We start from the raw sequence: 25,219 nt of genomic DNA, 5'->3' as shown, positions 1-25,219 counted from the left end.
AGGCAGGAAAACTCCTAGCTACAAGGAAGTTTCATTGTAGCCGGAGAGTTTTCTATTCAGGTCCCGCCAAGTGACAGCCCACTTATAAAATAAACACACAGACGCTTATATTATTTAAACTGTTTGGCCTAATGGCTCAGGTTTCTAGCTATCTAGTTCTTACATCTTAAATTAATCCATTTCTATAAATCTATACCTTCCCACGTGGCTCGTGGCTTACTGGCATCTTCACATGCTGCTTATCATGACCGCGGCTGGCAGTGTCTCCCTCTGCCTTCCTGTTCTCTCAATTCTCCTCTCTGTTAGTCCTGCCTATACTTCCTGCCTGGCTACTGGCCAATCAGTGTTTTATTTATTGACCAATCAGAACAACACATTTGACATACAAACCATCCTACAGCATTTCATGCATTACAGACCCATGAATTTGCCTGTGGAAAAACAGGCTGATGATCAATGACAACAATTACATCACTATACCCAAGGTTAGGCCTTGGTCGGGTAACTTACAGAGTTAATCACAGGCTCCAATATGTACCTGAAGAAACAAAGTTGTAAAGGAAATTAAGTAATGCTATTGTACTTAAAGGAAAATAGATGGTCAACTGAGCATCATTTAAAGTTTCTCTAGAGTAGAGTTAAGAGTAGAAATCTGTTCCACTGAAACTACAAACAGCTTCCTGCCAGCACAAAAGGAACTGGGTGAAATATGCTTAGCTTGCTTAAAACTTTGTTAATTAGTATTAAAAGAATCATTGCTTTGGGGTGAAGATGTTATCGTGGGAAAATTAATACAAAGAAAAATGTTTAACTACTTGTGGGCTTGTAAGGAAAGCATGTAATTTGTGACCTTAATGGGCTAAGAGGTGTATGTCCTTGTCAAGGGAGGTATGTCACTGGGAGTTGGCTTGGGAGTTTCTAAAGCCCACATTAGGCATAGGCCATCCCATCTTGGCTGCAGCTTGCTGATCAGATGGGAGCTCTCAGCTACCTCTCCAGCACCATGTCTGACTGCCTGCTTCTATGCTTCTCCCCCAAGCTGAAGGTAAGGCAGGAAACTCTCCCATCTGCTCTGAGACTGGAGCTCCTGTCCCCTGAGGCTTCTTCCTCAGCAGGGAGCAGCTGGAATACTTACTATGTGTGTATGAAAGGGGGAAGAGTGCTCCTGGGTAGCCTGACTCAGTATGAGAGAGGGACTCTCCAGAGGGTCACACTTCTCTCAGGACAGTTCAGTTTGTCAATTAAGCAGCAAATCCCTTCCATTTGCATTCTGAACCATGCCCTCTCTCGGGTCTGTTCACTGTCCACACAGGATGACATTGGAGGTCTGACTCCAGGGTTCCAGAGTTTTAACACCGCCCCGGACTCCCATCCAAAACACACACCCTGGACCAGGTGGAACCAGAAGTCTATTTTCTTAGAAGGAGATCCAGAGTCTCCTGCTCTGTGCTGGCTCATACTGATCTTGACATTTTCCAAGAAATAGATTATGTAGATACTGACTTTAGGCAGCTGTGTGGTGTCTGCACATTTCCTCCAGGCTGGCTCTTTCCAGGGATGGTCCCATGAGCTCTGCTGGATCCCAAGGAAGAATGCCAAATGCCTGGATCTCCAATTCATCTCTCCAGACTACCCTCCACTAACACTTGTGACCCATGAACTCATACCTGAAGGAAAATCATCCTGAGGTGCTGAGCCCTAGGTTTCTACCTGCTGAGATCACCCTGAGCTGTCAGAGTGACGGGAACAACCAGACTTAGGATGTGGAGTTGATGGTGACCAGACCTGCAGGAGACAGAACCTTCCAGAAGTGGGCAGTTGTGGAGCTGCCTTCTGCAGCTGAGCAGAGATACACATGTCATGTGACTCATGAGGGGCTGCACGAGTCCTTAATCCTAAGATGTGTCTGTGAGCACAAAACCCACTCACAGGGAAAGTGGGAGCCCCTTGAGAGACCTGGGGCAAGGTCAGGACTGAGAGATGGAGGTTAGAGGCCTCACTCCTGCTTCTGTGTCCTAGTCAGAGCCTCCTCAGCGTGCATCTCCATCATGGCAACTGTTTCTGCTCAGGTTCTTGGTGCAGTGATTATGGGAGTTTGGTCTTTTTTATGACTAAAGAAAGGGAACGAAGATAAGGAATGGTCAGGGTTCTGGTTTACTTTCCCTGGGATTTCAAGCCCAAGTTTTGTATGTGCTCTGTCCATGAGAGGAAATTTGTATTCACATACAAGTGCTTACTCAGCCTGGGACCTATGTGAAATGCATTGAAAATAATGGGCAGAGTCATTGCCCTGGTGATGAAGGTGATGGACACCCGACTCCCTGATGCCTGAGTTTAGAGGGAAAGGAAAGAGCTGCTGAGAAGAGACTTGCAGGAGGTTGTTGATCCAATCCATATTCACTGTTCCATCTTGTCTCCTTCCCTCCCTTAGATCTGCAGTCACAGTTAAGAAATATCCCTAGGACAAGAATCCCCTGATTCCTCATGACCCTCATGACCCTACTGCCTCCCTGGATACTAACAAGATATTTTCTTCCCACAGGTTAAAGATGAGGCAGACATAGTCAGGCTGCAGGTAAGTATGATAGGGGCTACTTCCAGAGACCCTTATGGTTTCACTGACTGGAGTCCTGGAAGAGCTCATCCACCCATATCCCTTCTATCTCCTGTGGGCTTTGACTAGGTTCTGTTAGGGTTTTCCTCAGGTAGTTAGAGTTCCTAGGATGGGCATGCTTCTGTCACAGCTTTAAAAAGTTGAGACCCTGCAGGGCCTGTGGGACTGTGGAATAGTCAGTCAGAGGACACAGTCCTTGGTTATCCTGACTCTCATTTATTGGGACTGTTTGGATGCGTGATGGGATGATCAAAGTGTCACTACTCACAGAAACTGATCTGAATTTCTTCCTGATTATTGTCTTCTGCAGGTGGAGACAGCTGCCTTGTGTGGAACTGAGCCAAAGAGATATTTTCTTGAGTCCCCCTTTCCTACTGTGAGTTCAAGAGCTCCTGACTTCTATTCTGCACCCCACCCTGGCTATTTCTAAGTGCCTGTCTCTTATCTGCCTAATGTAAAAATGTGAGACTCCTAGTCTAACCACGTGTCTATTCTCCAGTGCTCTCTCCTGTTCCAGCAGAGCTGGGTCCTTTCCATCCCTCACTTTAATTTACTCTCATTGAGGAATCACACATACTTTCTGCTTGACATGAAGGGTATGTTTATGGCTTTGTGTTTATTGCCATGCTGCTACTATATAGAATCATTAAAAATTGATAGATGAAACATAGGCTGAGAACCTGATAGAACTGTTATTTTCTAAGTTAAGACCATTGCCTTTGGTCAAAGACTATGGATCTGTGCAACCAAGTATGGGCAGGGATATGCTTTATCTATGGCTTAGGCCACCATGGCCTTTCCATGGTCACACTCAGGTATGTCTTCTTCACAAATCCTTAGTTCCCTGTCTTTTCAGTAAGTCTGTTCTGCCAGGACCTGTGATCAGAATGACTCAGATATGTTCAGAGCCTCATGCAGTGTCAGGGAACTTGGCTTCACAGTCAGATTTCTGTAGCTAGAGTTTTCCTGCCTGGCCCACAGTCAGGACAAATCTCTGTCACCCGCCAGTCCCACAGCCACTCAGACCCAAACAATTAAACACAGAGACTTATATTGCTTACAAACTGTATGGCCGTGGCAGGCTTCTTGCTAACTGTTCTTATATCTTCTTGCCACGTGGCTTACCGGCATCTTCACATGCTGCTTGTCATGGCCGCGGCTGGCAGTGTCTCTGACTCAGCCTTCCACTTCCCAGAATTCTCTCCTCCTTGTCCCGCCTATACTTCCTCCTGCCTGGCCACTGGCCAATCAGTGTTTTATTTACTAACCAATCAGAGCAACACATTTGTCATACAGAACATCCCACAGCAGATTTCAGATTGTGCTTGGTGTCAGAACCATCAGTTATTATTCCACATTTGTGCAGGGAGTTGTACCTTTCCTAGAACTGCAGGGTCCCCAGTCTTTGACACCAGCAAGAGGTGTTTCTGTCATCGTCCTACAAGACAGTTATTCAGATTGGCTAATTCTGGATCCAGGTCTTTCATCCAGAACTATGTGTGTGAATCCAGAGTTCAAGAGGGAAAGAGCCTCTGTACAGACCTGGCTGGTGTTCACTGTCTGGTCATCTGCATTTCTGACTTAACTACACTCTCTGTTTCCCCCAGTGGAGAACTGGACTCTGCAGTGATCAACAAATTTGACATTTGCTGAGAGCTATTACATAAAAATAGGAAAATGTTTCCATGTATAAACCATCAGAGAACTACAAACAGTCTCAAACCGCAAACCAGCCTTGAGTTTTTGTGTTGTGTAGAACAAGGAGAGAAGACACTCTCTGCAGAGTCACAAAGGACAGTGTTCATAGAGGAGGGGGCAAGTGGTAGGTGACAGGTGATCCACAGTATGGGTGTGGGACAGGTCAGGTGACTGTTTTATTAGGCTGCTTAGCATGGCCTCACTGTGACGGTGAGCTGTCAGCTGTGAAAGATTTTCAGGACATGAAGGATTCCCCCAGCTAGACTCTAGTTCAGGAAGTTTCATAACTTCTCTCAAGAGCACCATCAGTTGAGAACAAGTGAGCAAACAATTGAGCCTAGAGGGGATTTTACCATTCAAACTTTTTCCGGCCTTTTTTTTTTTCTTCTTCTGTTAATTTGACCCAAGCAGGAATTATCTGGGAAGAGGAACCTCCATTGATAAAATGTTTCAGCCGGGTGGCGGTGGCACACATCTTTAATCCCAGCACTCGGGAGGCAGAGCCAGGTGGATCTCTGTGAGTTCGAGGCCAGCCTGGTCTACAGAGCGAGATCCAGGACAGGCACTAAAACTACACAGAGTAACACTGTCTCGAAAAACCAAAGGGAAAAAAAAAGCTTCCACCAGATTGCCAATAGGCAAGTATGTAGGGCATTTTCTTGATTAATGCTTGATGTGGGAGGACACAACTCACTGCTCATGCAGCAAAGGCTGGCCAGTTGGTCCTGGATGATATATAAAGCAGGCTTACAGGCCGGTAAGTAGCATTCTCCAAGGATTTTGGTTTATTCTCTGCTTCAGGTTCCTGCCTTGAGCTCTTGCCCTAACTTCCTCAGTGATGGAATGTGACCTGGGAATTGTCAGATGAAATAACTTTTTTCTTCCTCAAGGTGGTTTTGGTTATGGTGTTTTGTCACAACACTTGAAAAGCAGAATAATTCAGACCACCACTGGGCACGTATGACAACTTCACAACTGCCCAAACTTGTTTTTGACAGAAAGCACTGGTTTTTATGGTTTATTTTTAGTTTTTACTTATGTGTACGTTTGTGTGTGAACTACATGGCAATCCATTGGGCATGCCTGTGGAATCTAGGAGAGGACATCAAATCCAATGGACCTGGAAGAACAGAAGGTTTTAAGTGGTCTTTTGAGAATGCTTGGAAGTGAACTCAGGTCCATTGTTACAGTAGGTAGCACTTTTACCAACTAAACCATCTTTTCAAAATCCCAGGGTCGTGATTTTTGCCTGCTTTTCATTACTGACTCCCAGGGCCTGGAACAAGGTGATTCGCCTGGCAGATTTTCCAACACTTATCGAAGAGAAACAGATGTCCTAAATGCAGACACTAGAGAAAGAAAGGCAGGCTGCTTGTTGATGTGGTGGAGATCTTCTCTCTTTCGTGTGTGTGTGTGTGTGTGTGTGTGTGTGTGTGTGTGTGTGTGTGACATCCTGTCCAGCACAGTCCGGAAGACCTTATCCCAGATAATCCTAGAGCCCCCTCTTCACCAGGAACACAGCACCAAGTCTATGGACAGGAGATGAAATCTGACCTCACAGCCTCTGTAGTCAGGAGGGAGGGGGCGTCTCAGGTACAGGATTCCTCCCCATCCAGCATGCCTGTTGCTTTCCATCTCTCACCTTGCCCAAGCCACAGTAATGCAGCCATGTGGCTTGCCTCATGCTACAACCCCAAACTCTCTCAACAAGATAAGATCAGAAGTAAGGAATGATGGCTGTTAGGACACAGATGAGGCAAGGGGAGGCCACCTCTGTATAGGACTCAGTAAATGGACTTTAGGAAGGACACCTGGATCCTAACTCTCTCAGATATAGAACAGTGGCCATTGCACTCCCAAGTTGGGTAATATCATGTGTTTAGAAGGTTCCCCATGGGTGTCCAGAATATTGTGTTCGATGACTGGGTTTGAGTGTCTGTGGAGGAATCAGCCTGGTGTCACGTGGAGATACTGTGCTGGTGTCTAAGATAGGAGTCATCAGAGTTCTGTCAATCACACATTATCCTCCTCAGCTCCTGCCTCTTCTACTCTATATTCTTTGGGGACACGGACTATCTGATCACTGACACAGCAGCCAACAATTTCCTTGCCTCCCTCAGACTTCTGTGAGATAAGATCACCAGGAAGCCAAGGCTTATTGCTATGGACTGAGATGGCCAGGAAAGGACCATCACATTAATAGTGAGGCCATGTGAACCCAGATCAGAGCTGGATACTTCAGTGATAGACATAGATCTTTGTTTTCCTTTGCTTCCTTGATTCTGTCAGCTAGATCAGCATCTGGGCTAGGACCAAAAGGATGTTGTCAACAAGACAATTACAGGTATCAAGGTAAGCAATTTGTCCCCAGACACTGCACCTAGGATACCAGGGAGCAGAGATGGATCTGGTGGGAAAGCAGGGCTTGGAGATTCCTCTCCCAGACCTTAACCTTTCCATGACACTTCTAAACTCTGTTACTCCCATTAGGATTTCTTAGAAAAGCCAGTCAGCCTCATCCCGGATATCAGAGGTATAAATTGAATAAGGAAAACTCTGCACTCAATCTCCACCCATCATTTAAGATAAAGATTCATTTTAAAAATATGCACAATGGCCGAGCAGTAGTGGTACATACCTTTAATCCCAGCACTAGGGAGACAGAGTCAGGCGGATCTCTGTGAGTTCGAGGCCAGCCTGGTCTACAGAGCAAGATCCAGGACAGGCACCAAAACTGTACAGAGAAACCCTGCCTTGAACATCGGCTCCCCCCCCCCGCCTCCCCCTGCAAAAAAAAGTGCACAATGATGAACATTGTCAATAATATTCTAGTTTTGAAATGGAAAATTCAATAACACAAAATGTACTCAATGAACATGATTCTACTATGGATGCAGCAGTTTATGAAGGTTTCAACGATATTTCAAGTTCCAAAATGTAACTAACACCTGAATAAACACAGTAAAGTATCAAAGATAAAAATCTCCAGTGAGTCCAGTGTGGTGGGATATGGATTTCTTTCAGTACTCAGGGGAGAGCCATGTGAATGCTGACTTCCTGGCCAACTTAAAAGAAGAGGAAAGGAAAAAAGAAAAGTGCAAGGTGATTTGAAGATGTTAATAAAAACACTCTTCCCTGTGTGTGGAGAGATGGCTAAACTGTGTACATGACCATAGCTGGAGTCCGAGAATTCTTGGAGCTCACACCCTCCTGTGCATTCTAATCTAGGGTTACCTAGAGTCTCTTTTGGCCTCTAAAGACTACTGTACTTCAAACATTCACACACCCATACACAAACAAATACACACATAAAGAAACATAAAAATAAATCTTAAAAGTATTTTCTTTGTGCATTTTTGAGAAGATGCATTTCCCACACTGTACATAAAACTAAAAGATTAAAAAGAAGAATCAAAATCCAGGATATGTCTAGTGGGAAAGCTGAGGATAAGGACAGACAGACATGTAAACATCCATGAGTTTCACCATATCATTGTATTTTGAAAAAGAGTTGTTCCTTTTTGTAAACATTCTGCTTACATACACTTTGTCATTAATGTTCAATGAAACAAAGGTTTTAAAATTCTCAGTTCCTAAGGTAGTGAATGTGGATTGATATAATCCATATAAGCAAAATACCTTTGAGGGTCAGTCAGTTTCTAAGACTCTAAACATCCTGCTATCTCAATGTGAGAATTGCTGACTCCATGGCCTCTGGGCTGGACTCTGAAGGATATTTTGACCAAGATGATGTGGATAACAAACAGAGTAAGCAAACTTGTCCCCATACACTGGTGCTAGGATCACAGGTCCCAGACCTGGGTCTGAGCCAGGAAAGCAGGGCCCAGGAGATTCCTCTTCCAGGAGTTCATCTTTCCATGACCCAACCACAACGCTCTCTATCACTACCATTGGGAATTCTTAGAGAAGCCAATCAGCCTCATCCATATCAAGATTATAAACTGAACACACACTAGCAGAGACTTAGTGTCCACTCTTCAAGCAGGATGAAGACCACTGTTCGCCAGGCTCTCCTCCAGCTGATCCTGGCCAATCTGGCCCTGACCAGGCATCCAGAGGGTGAGTGTGGGTGTCAGGAGGGGAAAGACCTAATCTGGAAGATGAAAAGACTCCACCCCTGGGACTGCAGCACAGGAAAACCTGCTCTCCTCTATCCCAGCCAGGACTTTCTGGACTTTATTCATTTTATATCCTATCCTCTGTTCCCTGTTCCCTGCTCTCTTGGGAGAAGTGTGGGGAGCTGCATAGGGTACTAGGTTGGGGGGTCGAGATCTAAAGGCTCACCGCACCTAGGTTCACACTCACTACGCTTTTTGCAAACTCTCTTCACCTGGCCTGGCCTCTTGGAGCCCCAATTCATCATTGTGACCTTCGTGGATGACATGCAGTTTGAGAGATTGGACAGTAGAACAGAGCCTCTGAGGATGGAGCACTGTGCACCATGGGTGGATCAGGAGACGTCAGAGTACTGGGAGGAGAAGACACAGAACATGCTGAGACTAATGGACTTTTACAACGATGTGCTGAAGAAAATGCTTCACTTCTACAATCAAAGTGAAAATGGTAAGTGATCCGGAACTAGAAATCCCAAATTTCAAGTTCCTAATGGGTTTTCTGCAGTTCCCCATATCCAAGATTTACCCCAGTAAAATGTGACCCACATTGATTAGGCTAAGGAGAGCCTGGGGCCACTGAACTGGTTTTCTGCACAATTTAGGCTCAAATGTGGCCATTTACATAGGTCAAGTGGGAGGGACTGAGCCACTGGAGGGCCTCAAGGGAACTGGCCCTTGTGAGGGTGGCTGACAGTATGGGCTTGGACAGGAAATCACACAATTCAGAGCCTGCTCTCCTGTGATGTACTGCCTGGAGGGAACTTCAGTCATGGACGATATGAATTACTCTTCAATGACCGTGATTACATTGCACTGAATGAGGACCTGAGCACTTGGACTACAGTTGGCAAGGCAGCTGAGATCCTGAGGCAAGAGTTGGAAGAGTCAGGATATGGAAGCAGTATGAAGTTTAACTTAGAGGTTGGATGTGTGCAGTTGCTCCTAAGACAGCTGGACTATGGGAAGGAGATTTTCCTGGAAACAGGTAAGGAAAGAAACTGCCTCATCTACATTGAGACTGTAGCCTCTGTCCCCTGAGGATTCCTCTTCAGCAGGGAGCAGTAGAACACTAACTCAGTCTTGCATCAAAGGGGAAGAGTGTCGTGGGTTTCCTAATTCAACAAGAGAGAGGGACTCTCCAGAGGGCTAAGCCTTCACTCAGGATAGATCAGTCTGTCAATTAAGCAGCATTTCCCTTCCATTTGCCTTGTGAACCATGATCTCTGTCATGCCTGTTTACTATCCATGTACTGTGGAGGTCTGAGCCCAGTGTTGCTGAATCTCAATCTCCATCCAGTCAGAACCAGAAGTCGACATTCCTAGAGGGAGATCCAGAGTCCCCTGCTCTGTGCTGGCTCATGGTGATTCTGAAACTTTCTAAGGAATACATCCTTATCCTGAGATTAGGCTGATGTCTGGTGTCTGCATCACTTTTTTTAGCCAACTGTCCCATCCATTCAAAACAAAGTTATATGCACAATGAAGGATCTTTATGAAGAATGCCAAATACCTGAATTTTCCAATTTTTTGCTTTAAGACGCCCTGAAAATACATGTGACCTATAAAGTCAGAGCTGATGGGAATATTACTCTAAGGTGCTGGGCCCTAGACTTCTATCCTGCTGAAATCACCCTGACCTGGCAGAGAGATGGGAGCAACCAGAATCTGGACATGGAGGTGATAGAGACCAGGCCCACAGGAGATGGAACCTTCCAGAAGTGGGCAGCTGTGGTGGTGCCTGCTGGGGAGGAACAGAAATACACATGCCATGTGCACCATGAGGGGCTGCTTGAGCCCCTCACCCTGAGATGGGGTAAGGAGTGGGTGTGATCACAGAGCCTATCACAGAGACAGTTGGAGTATTTGGGAGAAATGGATCAGGGTCATGACTGATCGCTGCACATCAGAAGACTCACTGTTCCTTTCATTCTCTGTCAGAACCTCCTCAGCCCTCTGTCCCCATCACGACAATTGTTACTGGCCTGGTTCTTGGAGCTGTGTTTATGGGAGCTGTGGTGACTTTTCTGATATGGAAGAGGAGGACTAAAGGTAAGGAAAGGGCAGGGTCTGAGTTCAAGTCTCCATGGGAATATCAAGTCCAGCTGAGAGTGTGCTCTGACACATGAGAGCAAAGATTCATCCACACAGTTGCTTATTCAATCTTGTTTTGATGTGCTAACATTAACTCTATTGTGAAGGAAATAATGAACAGATTCATCACTGCAGTGATGGAGGTGGCAGAGACCTGATGCAGCCCTCAGAGGTCAGATGGAAAGGTTCCTGCTTAGAACACATATCCAGGAGTCCAGTTAGTCCTCCTCGTGTACAATCTACTATCATGTTTCCTCATCTTTCTCTGGATCTGTAGTCACAGTTCTGCAAACTTCCCTGAGATAAAGACCAGGAGATTCCTTTAGGCCTTCTAGATCCTGATGCTTCCATGACCTCTAATAAAAGGAACTACTTTCAGGGTTAAATGATGAGGCAGCTATGTCCAAGCTTGCCAATAGTTATCATGGGGGCTCATCCCTGAGACACCTGTGGCAGCATAGAGAGGGTTCCAAGGAGGTTCTCAGCCAGCCCATATCTCTTCATTCAGTTCCATCTTTAGAGGCTTTGATCTGCTCTTGTATCACTTTCCACTGGGAGGTAAAGTTTCTATGATGTCCAGGCTTCTGTTTCAGCTTTAAAATGTGACACCCTAAAGGGCCTGATGTGAAACAGGGAGAGGTCATAGGATAGAACTTTGGGGCTTGGGCACTGTTGGGATTGGGACAGTTTGAGTGTGTGATGAGTTGTTCAGTATATCACTAATTAAGACAATGATCTGAGTTTCTTCCTTGTTCTTTTTTTTCTACAGAGTAAGACAGCTGGACTGAGCCTAACAGGATTTATTCTGTTTTCTTTTTCCTACTGTGGCCTCCAAAATGGATAACTTCTCTTCCTGCAAGAGGCTGTGACTATGTGTCTGCCTCCTGTGAGCACAGTGTGAACAGGTGATGAGTTCAGCCCTGCCTGAGCAGCAATAAGTCCCATCCACACACTGATCATTATTCCTTCCCCAGTCATCATTGCTGCTCCAACAGAGGCTGAGCTGGCAAACCTCCACCCCTGACTGAACTTTAGTTTTCACTGAGTTACAACTTAATGAATCTTTCTTGAAATTGAGCCTTTTTTATGATTATGTAACTTCTTTCAGAGTGGGTATTTGATCAATATTCTAAGGATGAGTAAAACTTGATGGAGAAAATAAAGTCTCAGAACCTTATAGAATTATGTGTCTAGTGCTAACTCCATTGCCTCTCTTGCCAGTGAAGGCTGTGTAGAGACAAGTGATCCCTGTGTCTCCACGATTGTCGTTCCCTCCATCCTGGGCTCTCACATAGTCCCTTCCCACCCAAGTCATCTTGCTAGTTCCTAATCCCTTTTCTCTCAATAAACCTGTTTACCAGGACATGTGATCAAAAGATCTCAGGCATTTGTGGGGTCTGTCCAGTGTCTGTGCTGTTCTTTCATGACGGCAGTCAGCCTGTTCAGGCTTGAGTCTGATGTTCCGTTAAGAGATGTTTAGGTTCATGGTTCTAAGGGAATTACATTTTTCTGAGTTTTGTGTTTGAGTCTGGTGTCATTGTCTTCTGTTGTCGACATTCACTGAAACAAGTAGGGAGTGTTTCTGCCATTGTCCAACCATGGATGTCTGTGGTATTCTCACCAAATCTGTTAAGAGTCCAAACCTGTTTTCTCATAGCCCTAGAGGCTCAATATGCCAGTAATACCAGCAGGAGGAGCTCTGCCAACAGGATTTTTTGCAAGTTCAAGATCAACCTGGGCTACATCCTGAGACCCTGTCTTTAAGTGAAGTCATTAAAATCTAATAAATAAATGAATGCATAAAAAAGTAAATATTATAAGGGATGGACGAGACCATACTACGTTAATGCATTTCTACAGAAATCTCGAATAAGTATTTGAATTTCAGGCAGGAAGTTATCTGATGTAAGGAAAGTTGTATGGAACATACAAATTGGGCAATATCTGAGGATGAACTGCATAAACCCCTAGAGAAGCTCATAGGAGTTACTAAAGCATAAGTATAGGATTTTAGAGCATCCAATCACTTTTTTTTTCTTCAAATTTTTTCCATTTTACTCAGTCTGGCATCCCAGTGTATGGAATGGTATCACTAAATTAGAGACGAATCTTTCTTCTTTTGTTTCCCCTCTTTTAAAATATTCTGATAACGAGCCCCAAATCTAATCAAGTCAACAACAGAAATAATTCACCACAAATCTATGGTTATCGTAGTCTGACATTTGCTCTCAGCAGTTCAAGTAGTCGTTCTCTTCAAGTTCACTAGCACCTTCCTTCTTCCCAACTGTAATGTGATTTCTTATTAGAAACTTATCTGAGGCAGTGGGCCATTCATCCAATCACTCTCAATGAAACTGGAAATCCTTCAAAATGAAGTAAGAGAATCTTGTGTTAACACCTGTCCACAGAGAGGGTCACAGAGGAGAGAGCAAGAGGAATGGTGTAGATGTAATCAGTAGTATTCTCTGTAACAGTGAGTTACTTGACAGTCTAGACACTCTATACAATGCCTGGGGGAGAGAAATTCTCCTTCAGTTCCATTAGAACATTAATCAAGAGAGAGTGTGTTTGTGGCCCCAAGGCACAGTTGAGCATTGTCTCTTGTGTGCTTCTCTGGATCCCAGATGAAATGCACATGACAGATTCTCTAAGTCTTGTTAAGCAGTACTAGGAGCAGATCCCCTAAAGAGGGGATCAGGGCAGAAAAGTCAGGTTTCTGAAGCATGTGATGGGAATCTTCCTGTATGTGTGTCTGTGGAACAGACTACCTGCCTCTGGCAAGGAGCACATTTCCCAGCAAACCCTAGTGTCCATCAATAACAGGGCATGGTAGCAATCCTCTGGACATAAGTGCTCATCTTTCCCATATCCCCTGATCTCAGTAGTGGTGTCCTTGTCCTCTCTTTTCTATCTGTGTGCAGAGATTACATCTCTCTCTTTTGTCTATCCTGCTGATTCCTTTCAGTATCCATAGTACTCTAACATCCTGGCTAATACGTCTTGTACCAGGGTCCAAACTGGAGGAGAGTTAGTGGTTGACCTCACACTGCACCAGCAACAAAGCATACAGGCCTGGCCTCTGGGATGCTACTTTGAACACAGGCCCTTGAGACAAGGAAGTGACTCCTGAGATAAAGACTCTGATGTAGTGAATAGAGAGCATTGGTCCTGAAGACAGGGAGTAGGAAAAGAGAGTTACCTAGAGCAATGGCCACAAATTCCCAAAGTGCCTGAGATCTCAGTTCTGCTAGTAGAACAGTGGTGTCTCTGACATGATTGTCTCCTAAGGACAATCATGAAAATAACAGTTCTCAAGCCCTGCATGTCCTCACTGATTGTAACAAATGTGCATTGATCCTGAAGTTCAATTTCTGACCCCAGGTTGCAGTTATTTGACATTATCTTTAATGAAGTAAGTGTCTCAAACACTCAGTTCCTAAGACAGTCAGTGTGGATTGATATATGCAATATAGGCATGTTTACCATTTAGATTGACCTAATTTCTAAATGTGTGTAGACACATCGAGATCAAAATGCTCTAGAATAGCTGACATATTGCTCCTTGTGTTGGGACTCAGAAGAACATTTTGACCAAGGCCAGGACATGGATCAGGGTGAATCAAGTTGTCCCCAGACACTGCTGCAGTGACACCAAGACAAAGAGCTGGGTGAGAGTAAGGAGTTGGGTTGTAGGGATTCACGTTTTCCAAGAGTTCTTCTTTTCTTTACATGACTAACCATTTTTCTTTTTCTCTCTTCTACTGGTTATTCTTAGAGAATCCCACCAGCCTAAAACAGATCAGGGTCCTAAAGTGAAGAGAGATCAGTACTGACTCAGACTCCACTTATAAAGCAGAAGGGATCCCCTGACCTCATACTTTTCAACTTCTACTCCTGGGTCTGTATCTTTGACCCAGAACCATGTAATGGGTTCAGAGTTTGAGAGTGAAAGAGCCTCTGCACAGAGGACCAAGGGCTCAGACTGGCTGGTGTTCACCATCCCATAATCTGCATTTCTGCCTTAACTCAACTGCACTCTCCCAGTGGAAAATTGGACTCTGCAGTGATCACAGAATCTGACATTTGTTGAGGGTTATCACTGAAAAATAGGAAATGTTTCCATGTGGAAACCACTGGAGAACTACAAACAGTCTCAGACTGCAAAGCAGCCTTCAGTTGCATATGTTGTGTAGCAAAGGAGAGAAGACACTCTCCAGAGTCACAAAGGACAGTGTTCCTATAGGAGGAGCAAGCGATAGGCTATAGGTGATGCACCATATGGTCGTGGGACAGGTCGGGTGAGTGTTTTATTGAGTGCTTAGCATAGCCCATGTAGCACGAATCTTAAAAGGTCTTATTAATAAAAACAAACCCAGAGCCAGGTATTGGGGTGAACACTGAAAGATCAGAGAGACAGAACAGGCCACAGCTAACCTCACCTCACCAACTTCCTAGCCGATCTTATTTCCTCAGATTGAAAGCCTCTGAATCTCTGAATCCTCATTTGATGGATCTCAGCTGAACTGCTGCTCAAAAGCCTAAAAGCTTAACCAGCTCTAGTTCCTGGTCCTCACACCTTATATACCTTTCTGCTTCTTGCCATGACTTCCTGGGATTAAAGGCATGTGTCACCATGCCTTGTAGGGCCCTGGCCTCCCCCATTTTGAGTAACTTCCGCCTTGCTTGCTGACCTTGACCAGATGTCCTCCCCACCTTTTGTTTGTGTATCCTGCATTTGGTGTAAACAGCTTAGATGCAAGAATGTAGAACATTGGGTAGCAAACTTCTGTCCTCCAGGGATCCTCCATTGTGCTGTAAGCCTGTATTTAATGTTTCTTCCCTCCTTCAATAAACGGCATTCGGTATTCTGCTGGGGCGAATGACCCGCTGTTTCTTGTCTCTATTTTTTAATCCACAGCCCCTCGCTCGGACATGGTGAACAGGTGGTGGTAGCGCGGGCGCTACCGCAACAATGCCCAGCTGTTTCCAGTGTGGCTTTGAACTCACAAAGATCCCAATGGATTTGCCTTTGGAATGCTAAGATTAAAGCCACAATTTTCTGGCCTCTATATCTAGTGGCTGTTCTGTTCTCTGACCCCAGATAAGTTTATTAGGATGCACAATATATTGGGGAAAACAATATCACCACAGCCTTACTGTGAAGGTAAGCTGTCAGCTGTGAGAGAAGATTTTTCAGGACATGAAGAATCATCCAGCTAGGCTCCAGTTCAGGAAGTTTCAAAACTTTTCCCAATAGCACCATTCAGTGGTGACCAAGTGAGCAAACAGTTGACTCTACAGGGGATATTATCATTGGAGCTATGCCCCCACTTTCTCTTTAGTTTTCTTTATTTGATCCAAGCTAGAATTATCTGGAAGGAGAAACTCCAATTGATAAAATGGTTCTACCATATTGCCGTAGGCAAGTCTGTAGGGAATTTTTCTTGATTAATGATCCATGTAGGAGAGTCCAACTCACTCTGTCTGCAGCAAAGGGCTGTGAAGTTGGTCCTAGAAAATGTAAAATGCCGTCTGAACAAGCCAGTAAGCAGCATTTTACAAGGATTTTGTTTCAGTTCTGGCTTCAAGTTCCTCCCTTGAGTTCTTGCCCTAACTTCCACAGTGATGATATGACTTGGGATTTGTCACATGAAGAAAAAGCTTTTTTCCTCAAGTTGATTTTCTTCATGGAGATTTGTCACAGCAATTGAAAAGCAGACTAACACAAACCACCACTGGGCATGTATGACAACTTCACAGCTATCCAAACTTGTTTTTGACAGAGGGCATTGGTTTATGGTTTATTTTTAGTTTTTAATTATGTGTATGTTTGTGTGTGTATAGTACATGCCAATAGATTGGAGGTGCATGTAGAATCTAGGAGAGGACATCAAATCCCATGTGGTTAGAGTTCCAGTGGGTTGTGAGTAGCCCTTTGTTGATGTTTGGAAATGAACTCAGGTCCACTGTAAAAGCAGTTAGCATTTTTAAAACCTAAGCCACCCTTCCAATCCCAGGGTAGTTATACTACTCTTTGCTAGATTCCAGGCCTGCACAGGGCCAGGCATTTGGTAGGTTCTCCAATGTTACCTAGGAGTAAATCTGAGAATCAGACCTCCTAAAACAGGAGCCTAGAGAAGGAGAGGCAGGTTTTCTGTTGATATGGTGGAGATCTTCACTCTCATGTATGTGAGACATTCTATCCAGCTCAGGCCTGGCTGGATACCTTCCTCCAGCAAGTCCTAGAGACCCCTCTATACCTGGACACAGCACCAAGTTTCTGGACAAGTGCTGAAACCTGGTCCACATCTGACCTCAGAGCCCTTGGAGTAAGCAGGGAGGAACAACTTAGGCAGAGGAAGTCTCCCTCATTCTGCATGTCTGATGCTGCCTATTTCCCCTAGCCATACAATAGCTTTACAGCCACGGGAGCTGCCCCAGGTGACAGACTCAAACTATGACACTAATATAAGATCAGAACTAAGCAATGATGACTGTACAGACAGAGATGTGGCAAGAGTTGGTCACATCTACATAGGATCCAAGAAAATCACAAGGATAAGTACACCGGGGTCCTTAATTTTAGATGGTATAATGTTGTTTAGAAGGTTCCCCCTGGGTATATAGAGTATTGTGCTGCATGTCTGGGTCTTGAGGGTCTGTGGAGGGTCAACCTGGTGTCATAGTGAGACACTGGGGTGATTTTTGCATTGGAAATCATCAGAGATCTGTCAGTAGTACATTATCTTTCTCAGCTCCTACTACTTCTACTTATGGCCTTCCTTGGACATGGTGTGCATGGCCACTGACAGAGCAGCCAACTCTCATCCTAAATTTCTTCATCTTTCCTTAGATCCCTGTGATCTCTGATCACCAGGAAGCCAAGGTTTAGTGCAGGTGGCCTCAGCTGGCCAATAAAAAACTGTGACACAACAGTGAGGCAATGAACCCCCTGAATCAGGGCCAGAGATGGACACTTCAGTGAGGTACATAGCCCTTTACTTTCCTTCCTTGATTCTGTCAGCTCCATCAGCACCTGGGCTAGGACTCAGAAGGATGTCGTGAACAGGACTAGTACAGAGATCACAGTAAGCAACTGGTCCCCAGACACTGCTCCCAGGATACCAGGCCCTAGAGCTGGGTCTGAGTGGGGAAGCAGGGCTCTAGAGATTCCTCTCACAGTAGTTAATCTTTCCATGACTCAGTAAACCAAGTCTCTGTCATTCTCTTTGGAAATTCTGGAGAAGTATAATCCTGAAGATCAGAATTTTAAAATGGCTAAAGACTAGTCTGGACTCTCTCTAGTTATGATATTTCTCTGCTCTTTCCTCTGACACTAACCTCTTGCAGTTCTGTCCTAAAATTTAGAGGTATGCTTGCCTCTGCCTCCTGAGACCTGGGATTAAAGGCATGTGCCACCACCGCCTGGCTTCTTTATATTGTGTATGATAAATTTTTTTCTGCATGTGTTTCTGTGCACCATGTTCATGCTCAGTGGCTGGGGTGGCAAAAAGGTCTTTGTTTACCCTGTGTCTAGATCAAGATGGTTGTATGTTTTGTGCTGGGAATTGAACCCAGGCTTCTGGAAGAGTGGCCAATGTTTTTAATCACTGGGCATATATTTGAAGTCCTTTAAATAATTCTTCCTGTTAGAATTATAGAGATATTCTCTAGCTGACTTAAACAGGGCTCTGGAAAATCCTTCTCACAGAGTGGGGGTCCTCTATCAATACACTAATCCTACTTTAGCAACTCAGGATATTTCCTTGTTCTGGTTTGTAAAATTTCCCTCTTTAAGTTGCTGATATTTTTAGAGATGTCTGGTCCTCACTCACTACTTCTGACAGCTGTTCCTGAAATTGAAGAGTATTTCCTGTAGATTCTAGAGGACTGTTGTTGTATGTCCTGTTGTCCTCCATCCTGAGGAAGTGGGCATCCCAGATTCATCTGTTTTTGTTTCCTGTACAAATAGGGAATGAGACCTGTCTTCAATACTGAGTATGAGTAGGTGTGATTCTCCCCAGGAGTCCCTGTTTCTGACAACAGAGGTGTTTCGTTCATTTTCCTACAAGACCCGTGGACCTCTGACCAAGGAATCTCCATGCCATTGTCATGAGACATTTTAGGGTCAAAGCCTGTTTTCTGACAGCTGTAATAAGGTGCGATTGGCCAATACAATGAAGCAACTAATATTATACATACAGTGAAAATTAGAGAAAGGATGCTTATTAAATGTGGCCACAGTGGGAAGAGGAGCAAACAGGTCCAGTGACTCACTCTGAGTCTCCATTTCATCTTTAGGATCCTGACATGAGGACGTTCCTCTCATTTTTGCTCTTTAATTTTTGCTCTTTTACTTTGCTAATAAACTAGAGCTTTCTGGTCATCACCCACATCTTCTTACAGCAGTTACCCGACTTTCCCCAGTTCATTCCCTGGAGATTCTCTCTGTCTGTGCCTGTGTGTCCTCCTCCATCATGGGTTTCTTATCCTTGAACTCCGCATTTTCCCACTCTTACTTCTAAGTGCTGGCATTACAGGTGTGTGCCATGACACACAAATCTTCAGAGAAGGTTTAAAGTATGTCTGCCTTTCCGTGTCTGTAAGAGTTGGCAGGAATTTAGCAAGTGACATACAGAGGTAGCAAGTGTACAGTTACTGTGTGCACTTTTGTTGTAGTTATTGTTATAGTCAGACAGGGTCTCATGTAGCTTGGGTCCTTACTCCTGATGTTTATACCTCTTTGAAGTGCTGGGACTAAAAGCATGTAACTAACACTTCCTGTTCTAGTGTAAATATTTTGTTAATAAACACTTCGAGAATTTTTTTTTTAATCAAAAAATGGTATAAACTGTATTATAGGCATTTAGAACCTAAATTTCATGGAATCATTTCCCATTTTAAAGAATCAATTTGAGAAAATAGAATTGTTTACACTGGAAATTCCTTAGACTGAGGTTCATGCTCACATCCCTGAAATTCGGGCTCATCAGCATCTCTGGACTCCTGTTCACAGGGACTGAATGGCATGCCAGGAAACTGCTCACAAAGAAACTCCCTAAAAACAAACACTTGTTCAAAATAGAGACCATCCAGCCACTGTCCTGTACAGCTGGTGGTTCCCTTTTTCTTCTTGCCCAACTCACACTCACTTAAAAATAAGTAATGACTATATTCTCTTCCTCCACTTTAAACAATGTGAATAGTCCGTAGCTCACCAGTCCCCTTCCTAGTCAGCCACATCAATGATTAAAACCCAAGCCCTCAAGAGAACATTAGTATTCTGAAATTTGAATTTTTCCTTACAAATTTAATAACTTCTTATACTTGTGATTTAGAGACATGTTGTGATATTGACAATTGACTTTTTGATAGTTTTAGTTAAGTGTGTTAATACTATAAGAGCTAATGACTTGATCAAACCTACTCTCCATGAAAATTAACATTTATAAACACAGCACCCACTCAATGTACAAGACTTTCCTATGGACATAGATGTAGCAGAGGATGCAGAATTCAGAGATATTTCAAGTCCACAGTGTAAATAATCTTGAAGCATTGTCTGTGTCAATTTAGAGAAATAGCAAATGTAAAAATCTACAAGGAGCACAAGTGTACTAGACCCAGCCATTTATTCTTAAGTTTTAATGACCTTAACTGGCATGGATGTTTTGCCTGCATGTATGTCTACACATCATGAGCACTCCAGGAACAGGAATGGGGTCCCCAGGGACTGGAGTCTTAAAGAGTTGTGACCAGCCATGTATATCCTATGAATCTAACACAGGTTGCTTGGAAGAGCAGCCAATGCTTATAGCTGCTATGGTAGCTCTCCAGTCCCTTCCCTGTTCCCTTAGTCTCAGCATTCAGGAGACAGAGGCAGGGCGATGTCATTGAGTTCCAGAAAAGCCTAATCTACACAGCAAGTTTCAGATCAGGAAGGTTTACATAGTAAGACCCTGTCTCCAAAAAACTATTATCATCTGAAGATGTTAATGAAAACATTCCTCCTGCAGCAGCTGAGAGGGCTCAGCAGTGAACAGCACTTGCTGTTCTTGCAAAGGACCAGAGTTGGATTCCCAGCACAGACATTAGCCAACTCACAACCTCCTGTAGATGCAGCTCCAGTGCTTATGGTGACCTCTTCTGACCTTCACAGTCAACTGTACAGGAGTACAGTACATATATACACACACACAGAGACAAAAATCATGAAATATATACAACCTACATATTTCTGTTGAGCTACATTTTCTTAAATTTCAAATGAAAATCAGGTAAAAATTACACAAAATCCACTCATTTTTTAGTGGGAAATATAAAAGTATTTGCTAGAATGTAAACCTCCATAAAAAAAATTCCCCAGAATTATGCGTTGAAAAATACTTAGTCCTCTTAAAATATCCTTCTTTGTCTCAACAAATTTGGTTGTATTATCTTTCCAAGACTGTCAATGGAGTTAAACCTTGAGTCAGAGTGTGGAGTCCACATTTAGCTGCCTGGAATGATCCATAGAGTTTTCTGGACAACTCAGAGGAATTAGAGAGACTCTGGAATAAGGAGAGGCTTGCAAACATTTGTGGGACTTTCTATCTGAAAATGCGGAGGGGAGAGCAGCTGATTATTTTCTCCATTGCACTGTGGATCTTTCAGGTTAGTACCATAATATCTGACCCATCAGCTTCATTTATTAATAAAACCAAAAAGAATGCACAATACTTCTTACATGCAATTAGTTATTAACATCTTCAATGAAGCAAATGTCTCAAAACTCTTGGTTCATAGCATCATAAATATTGATTGGAAAAAATCTACATAAGCTAAATTTTTATTTATTTATTTATTTATTATGTATACAGTGTTCTGCCTGCATGTGTCCCTGCAGGCCAGAATATGGCACCAGATCTCATTACAGGTGGCTGTGAGCCACCATGTGGTTGCTGGGAACTGAACTCAGGACCTCTGGAAGAGCAGTCAGTGCTCTTAACCACTGAGCCATCTCTCCAGCCCAACATAAGCTAAATTATATAGAGGTCCATTTACTTTCTAACTGTGTAGAGATCCTGACATTAAAATGTTTGGGAATTCCTGACTTATTCTCCCCTGAGCTGAACTCGGAAAGATGTTGTGAAAAGTATCAGTAAGTTAGGATAAGCCGTTGTGTCCAGACACTACTCCCAGGCTACTAAGCCCCAGAGCTGGGTCTGAGGTGGGAAAGCTGGATTCTAGAGATGCACCTCCCTGGAGTTCCTTTTTCCAGTAGCCATCCACCAATCTCTGCATTCCCAGAAAGAATTCTAGAAAAAGGCAAGCAGCCTCCCTGAAGTCAGGCTTACAAATGAAAAGGGTCTTGACCAGGTCAATCTCTACTCATCCCTTGAGGGCCCCTGACAATGGCCATGTCAGAGGAGCTGCCGGCAGCAATGGAGCTTAGGGGATACAGCCCAGAGGGTAACAAAGCTACTCTGAGTGCATCCCGGATAGGCAAGGCCCCAGAGGATGTTTCCAGAACGCCCCTTGCTTCTGCTGTGCTTCCTCCTGCGTGTGCTGCTGTGCCTGCTGTGTTTGCCATGGTGTGATTTCCCACTGTATCTAATACAGTGTGATTGTTTCTTGGTGGAATCCTATTCCACTCTTCACTGGGCAATTTACTTACAGATCACAATGCAGATGATATTTAAAGGTCAGTGATTAGTTAGATCTATGATTAATCGGACTTTCTGATTTAGTCTAAAAAAAAAAAAACCAACAGATAGTTAGAACACTTTGTAGAGATGATTAGAGACATGATTTAGGTTATTCTGCCAATCGCTCCAATGAGAGATACAGAAAGGGCAAATACAGGCCCAAAGTCACCTTCTGCTTTGTTAGATGTGAGATTTGCAGAGGATGGAAAACAAGAACAAAGAAGTTTCATGCATTATAGAGCCATGAATTCTAACTGTGGAAAACAGGCTGATGCTCAAAGACAACAATTATTTCACTACACCCAAGGTTAGACTTGAGTTCCTTGGTCATATAACTTACATAATTAGTCACAGGCTCCAGTACATACCTTGGAAAAACAAAGTTGTAAAGGAAATTAAATGACTGTATTGTGTGTAAAGGAAAATAGATGGTGAACTGAGCATCATTTAGAGTTTCTCTAGAGTAGAAATCAGTTCCCCTGAAACCGAAAACAGCTGTCGGACAGTACAAAGGAACTGGGTGAAACATGCTCTGCTTGCTGAGAACTGTGTTAAGCAGTAATAAAAGAATCATTGCTTTTGAAGATGTTATGGTGGGAAAATGAATACAAAGAAAAATGTTTAACTATTGTGGGCTTCGAAAGAAAGCATGCAACTTGGGACTTTAATGGCTTAAGAGAGTATGTTCTTGTCAAGGGAGGAGGGTAACTGGGAGTTGGCTTGGGAGTTTCTAAAGCTCACACTAAGGCCCAGAGGTCTCCCTCCTCTTCCATTAGCTGCAGTTTGCTGATCAGATGGGAGCTCTCAGCTACCTCTCCAGCACCATGTCTGACTGCCTGCTTCTATGCTCCTCCCCAAAGCTGAAGGTAAGGCAGGAAACTCTCCCATCTGCTCTGAGACTGGAGCTCCTGTCCCCTGAGGCTTCTTCCTCAGCAGGAAGCAGCTGGAACACTTACTATGTGTGTATGAAAGGGGGAAGAATGCTCCTGGGTAGCCTGACTCAGTATGAGAGAGGGACTCTCCAGAGGGTCACACTTCTCTCAGGACAGTTCAGTTTGTCAATGAAGAGGCAGATCCCTTCCATTTGCATTGTGAACCATGCCCTCTCTCGGGTCTGTTCACTGTCCACACACAATGATTGGAGGTCTGACTCTAGGGTTCCTGAGTCTCTTTAAAGTCCTGCACCACCACCACCACACCCCTAACTCCCCCACCCAGACAGAACCAGAAGTCTACTTGTTTAGAAGGAGATCCAGAGTCTCCTGCTCTGTACTGGCTCATAGTGATCCTGAAATTTCCCAAGAAATGAATTATCCAGACTGACTTTGGGCTGCTGGATGGTATCTGCACACTTCTTCCAGCCTGGCTCTCCCATCTTTCCAAGAGTAGTCCCATGAGCAATGCTGGATTCCTATGAAGAATGCCAAATCACTTGATCTGGAATTAATGTCTCCAGATGAACACCACCCCCAAACACTTGTGACCCTTGAACTCACATCTGAAGGAAAATCATCCTGAGGTGTTTAATCCTATGTTTCTACCTGCTGAGATCACCCTGAGCTGTCAGAGTGACGGGAACAACCAGACTCAGAATATGGAGATGGTGGTGACCAGACCTGCAGGAGAAGGAACCTTCCAGAAGTGGGCAGTTGTGGAGCTGCCTTCTGCAGCTGAGCAGAGATACACATGTCATGTGACTCATGAGGGGCTGCACGAGTCCTTAATCCTAAGATGTGTCTGTGAGCACAAAACCCACTCACAGGGAAAGTGGGAGCCCCTTGAGAGACCTGGGGCAGGGTCAGGACTGAGAGATGGAGGTTAGAGGCCTCACTCCTGCTTCTGTGTCCTAGTCAGAGCCTCCTCAGCGTGCATCTCCATCATGACAACTGTTTCTGCTCAGGTTCTTGGACAGTGGTTATGGGAGCTTTGGTCATTTTTATGACTAAAGAAGGGGAATGAAGATAAGGGATAGTCAGGGTTCTGTTTTTCTTCACCTGGGATTTCAAGAATAAGCTTGGTATGTGCTCTGTCCATAAGAGGAAATTTGTATTCACATACAAGTGCTTACTCAGCCTGGGACCTATTTGAAATGCATAGAAAATAATGGGCAGAGTCATTGTCCTGGTGATGGAGGTGATAGACTCCCGACTTCCTAAAGCCTGGGGTTAGAAAGAAAGGAAGGTGCTGCTGAGAACAGACCTGCAGAAGAAAGTTGGTTCAGTCCATATTCTCTGTTCCATCTTGACTTCCTTCCCTCTCTTGGATCTGCAGTCACAGTTAAGAAACATCCCTGGGATGAAGACCAGGAGATTCCTCATGACCCTCATGACCCTCCCGTCTCCCTGGATACTAAAAGGATGTTTTCTTCCCACAGGTTAAAGATGGGGTAGTCATGATCAGGCTGCAGGTAAGTATGGTAGGAGCTGCATCCAGAGACCCTCATTGTCGCGTCCGCCTCGACCAGCAAGGAAGACGCAACACCAGGCTCTTCTCTAAGCAGTTATTCAGGAACCTTGAGACAATCTTCTGACCCCAGGGAAAGCCATCTTCTCACCTCCCTGGGGAAAGCCATCTTCTCACCTCCCTGGGGAAAGCCAGCCCACGCCCTTTTTAGCCACTGGGCAACCAACCCCGTAGTGCCACGTGGACAATGCCGATAGGGTCAGACATACGCAAGCAAGCCAGATACCACGCCCAAGCCAAATAAGGAGTTGTTTATCCCAGAGAATACCTGCCATCGGGAAGGCGGAAGCGGACGCCGGCGCCATCTTTGCGGCGCGGCCGTGCACGGCTCTCTACACCTCATAGTTTCGTAGACTGGAATCCTGGAAGAGCTCATCCACCCCATATCTCCTCCATCTGTGGGCTTTGACTAGGACCTGCTTGGGTTTTATGGGCTGGCAGAGACACTGAATGGACTACTGTCTGCACTAACAGTACTGTCTCAGGAAGAATCCTACTATACTCAGAGGCAAACATGAGCATGGCTACCT

General features: G+C 44.4%; 1 protein-coding gene across 3 annotated transcripts in view; it reads right to left on the bottom strand.

Annotated features, from left to right (window-relative positions):
* LOC131926461 (class I histocompatibility antigen, Gogo-A*0201 alpha chain-like) overlaps window positions 1–24,853 on the bottom strand; it is a 63,970-nt gene extending 39,117 nt beyond the window's left edge. Inside the window, exons 1-2 of one of the 3 annotated variants that reach the window (XM_059281956.1) lie at window positions 24,577–24,853; window positions 24,426–24,491 (exon numbers count right to left, since the gene is read on the bottom strand). In XM_059281956.1, the coding sequence (XP_059137939.1) occupies window positions 24,426–24,466 (41 nt within the window). In that variant the 5' untranslated portion in view covers window positions 24,467–24,491; window positions 24,577–24,853. Of the gene's footprint in view, window positions 1–24,425; window positions 24,517–24,576 lie in introns of those variants that run through there. The other 2 variants (XM_059281957.1, XM_059281955.1) reach the window with 2 other exon arrangements.
* Window positions 24,854–25,219: the final 366 nt, after the last annotated feature.

The sequence above is a fragment of the Peromyscus eremicus genome, chromosome 16_21 (genome assembly GCF_949786415.1).
Source record: "Peromyscus eremicus chromosome 16_21, PerEre_H2_v1, whole genome shotgun sequence".
NCBI classification, from domain to species: domain Eukaryota; kingdom Metazoa; phylum Chordata; class Mammalia; order Rodentia; family Cricetidae; genus Peromyscus; species Peromyscus eremicus.
Note: the sequence above shows the minus strand (reverse complement) of the source record. Positions and strands in the feature narration are given on the sequence as shown.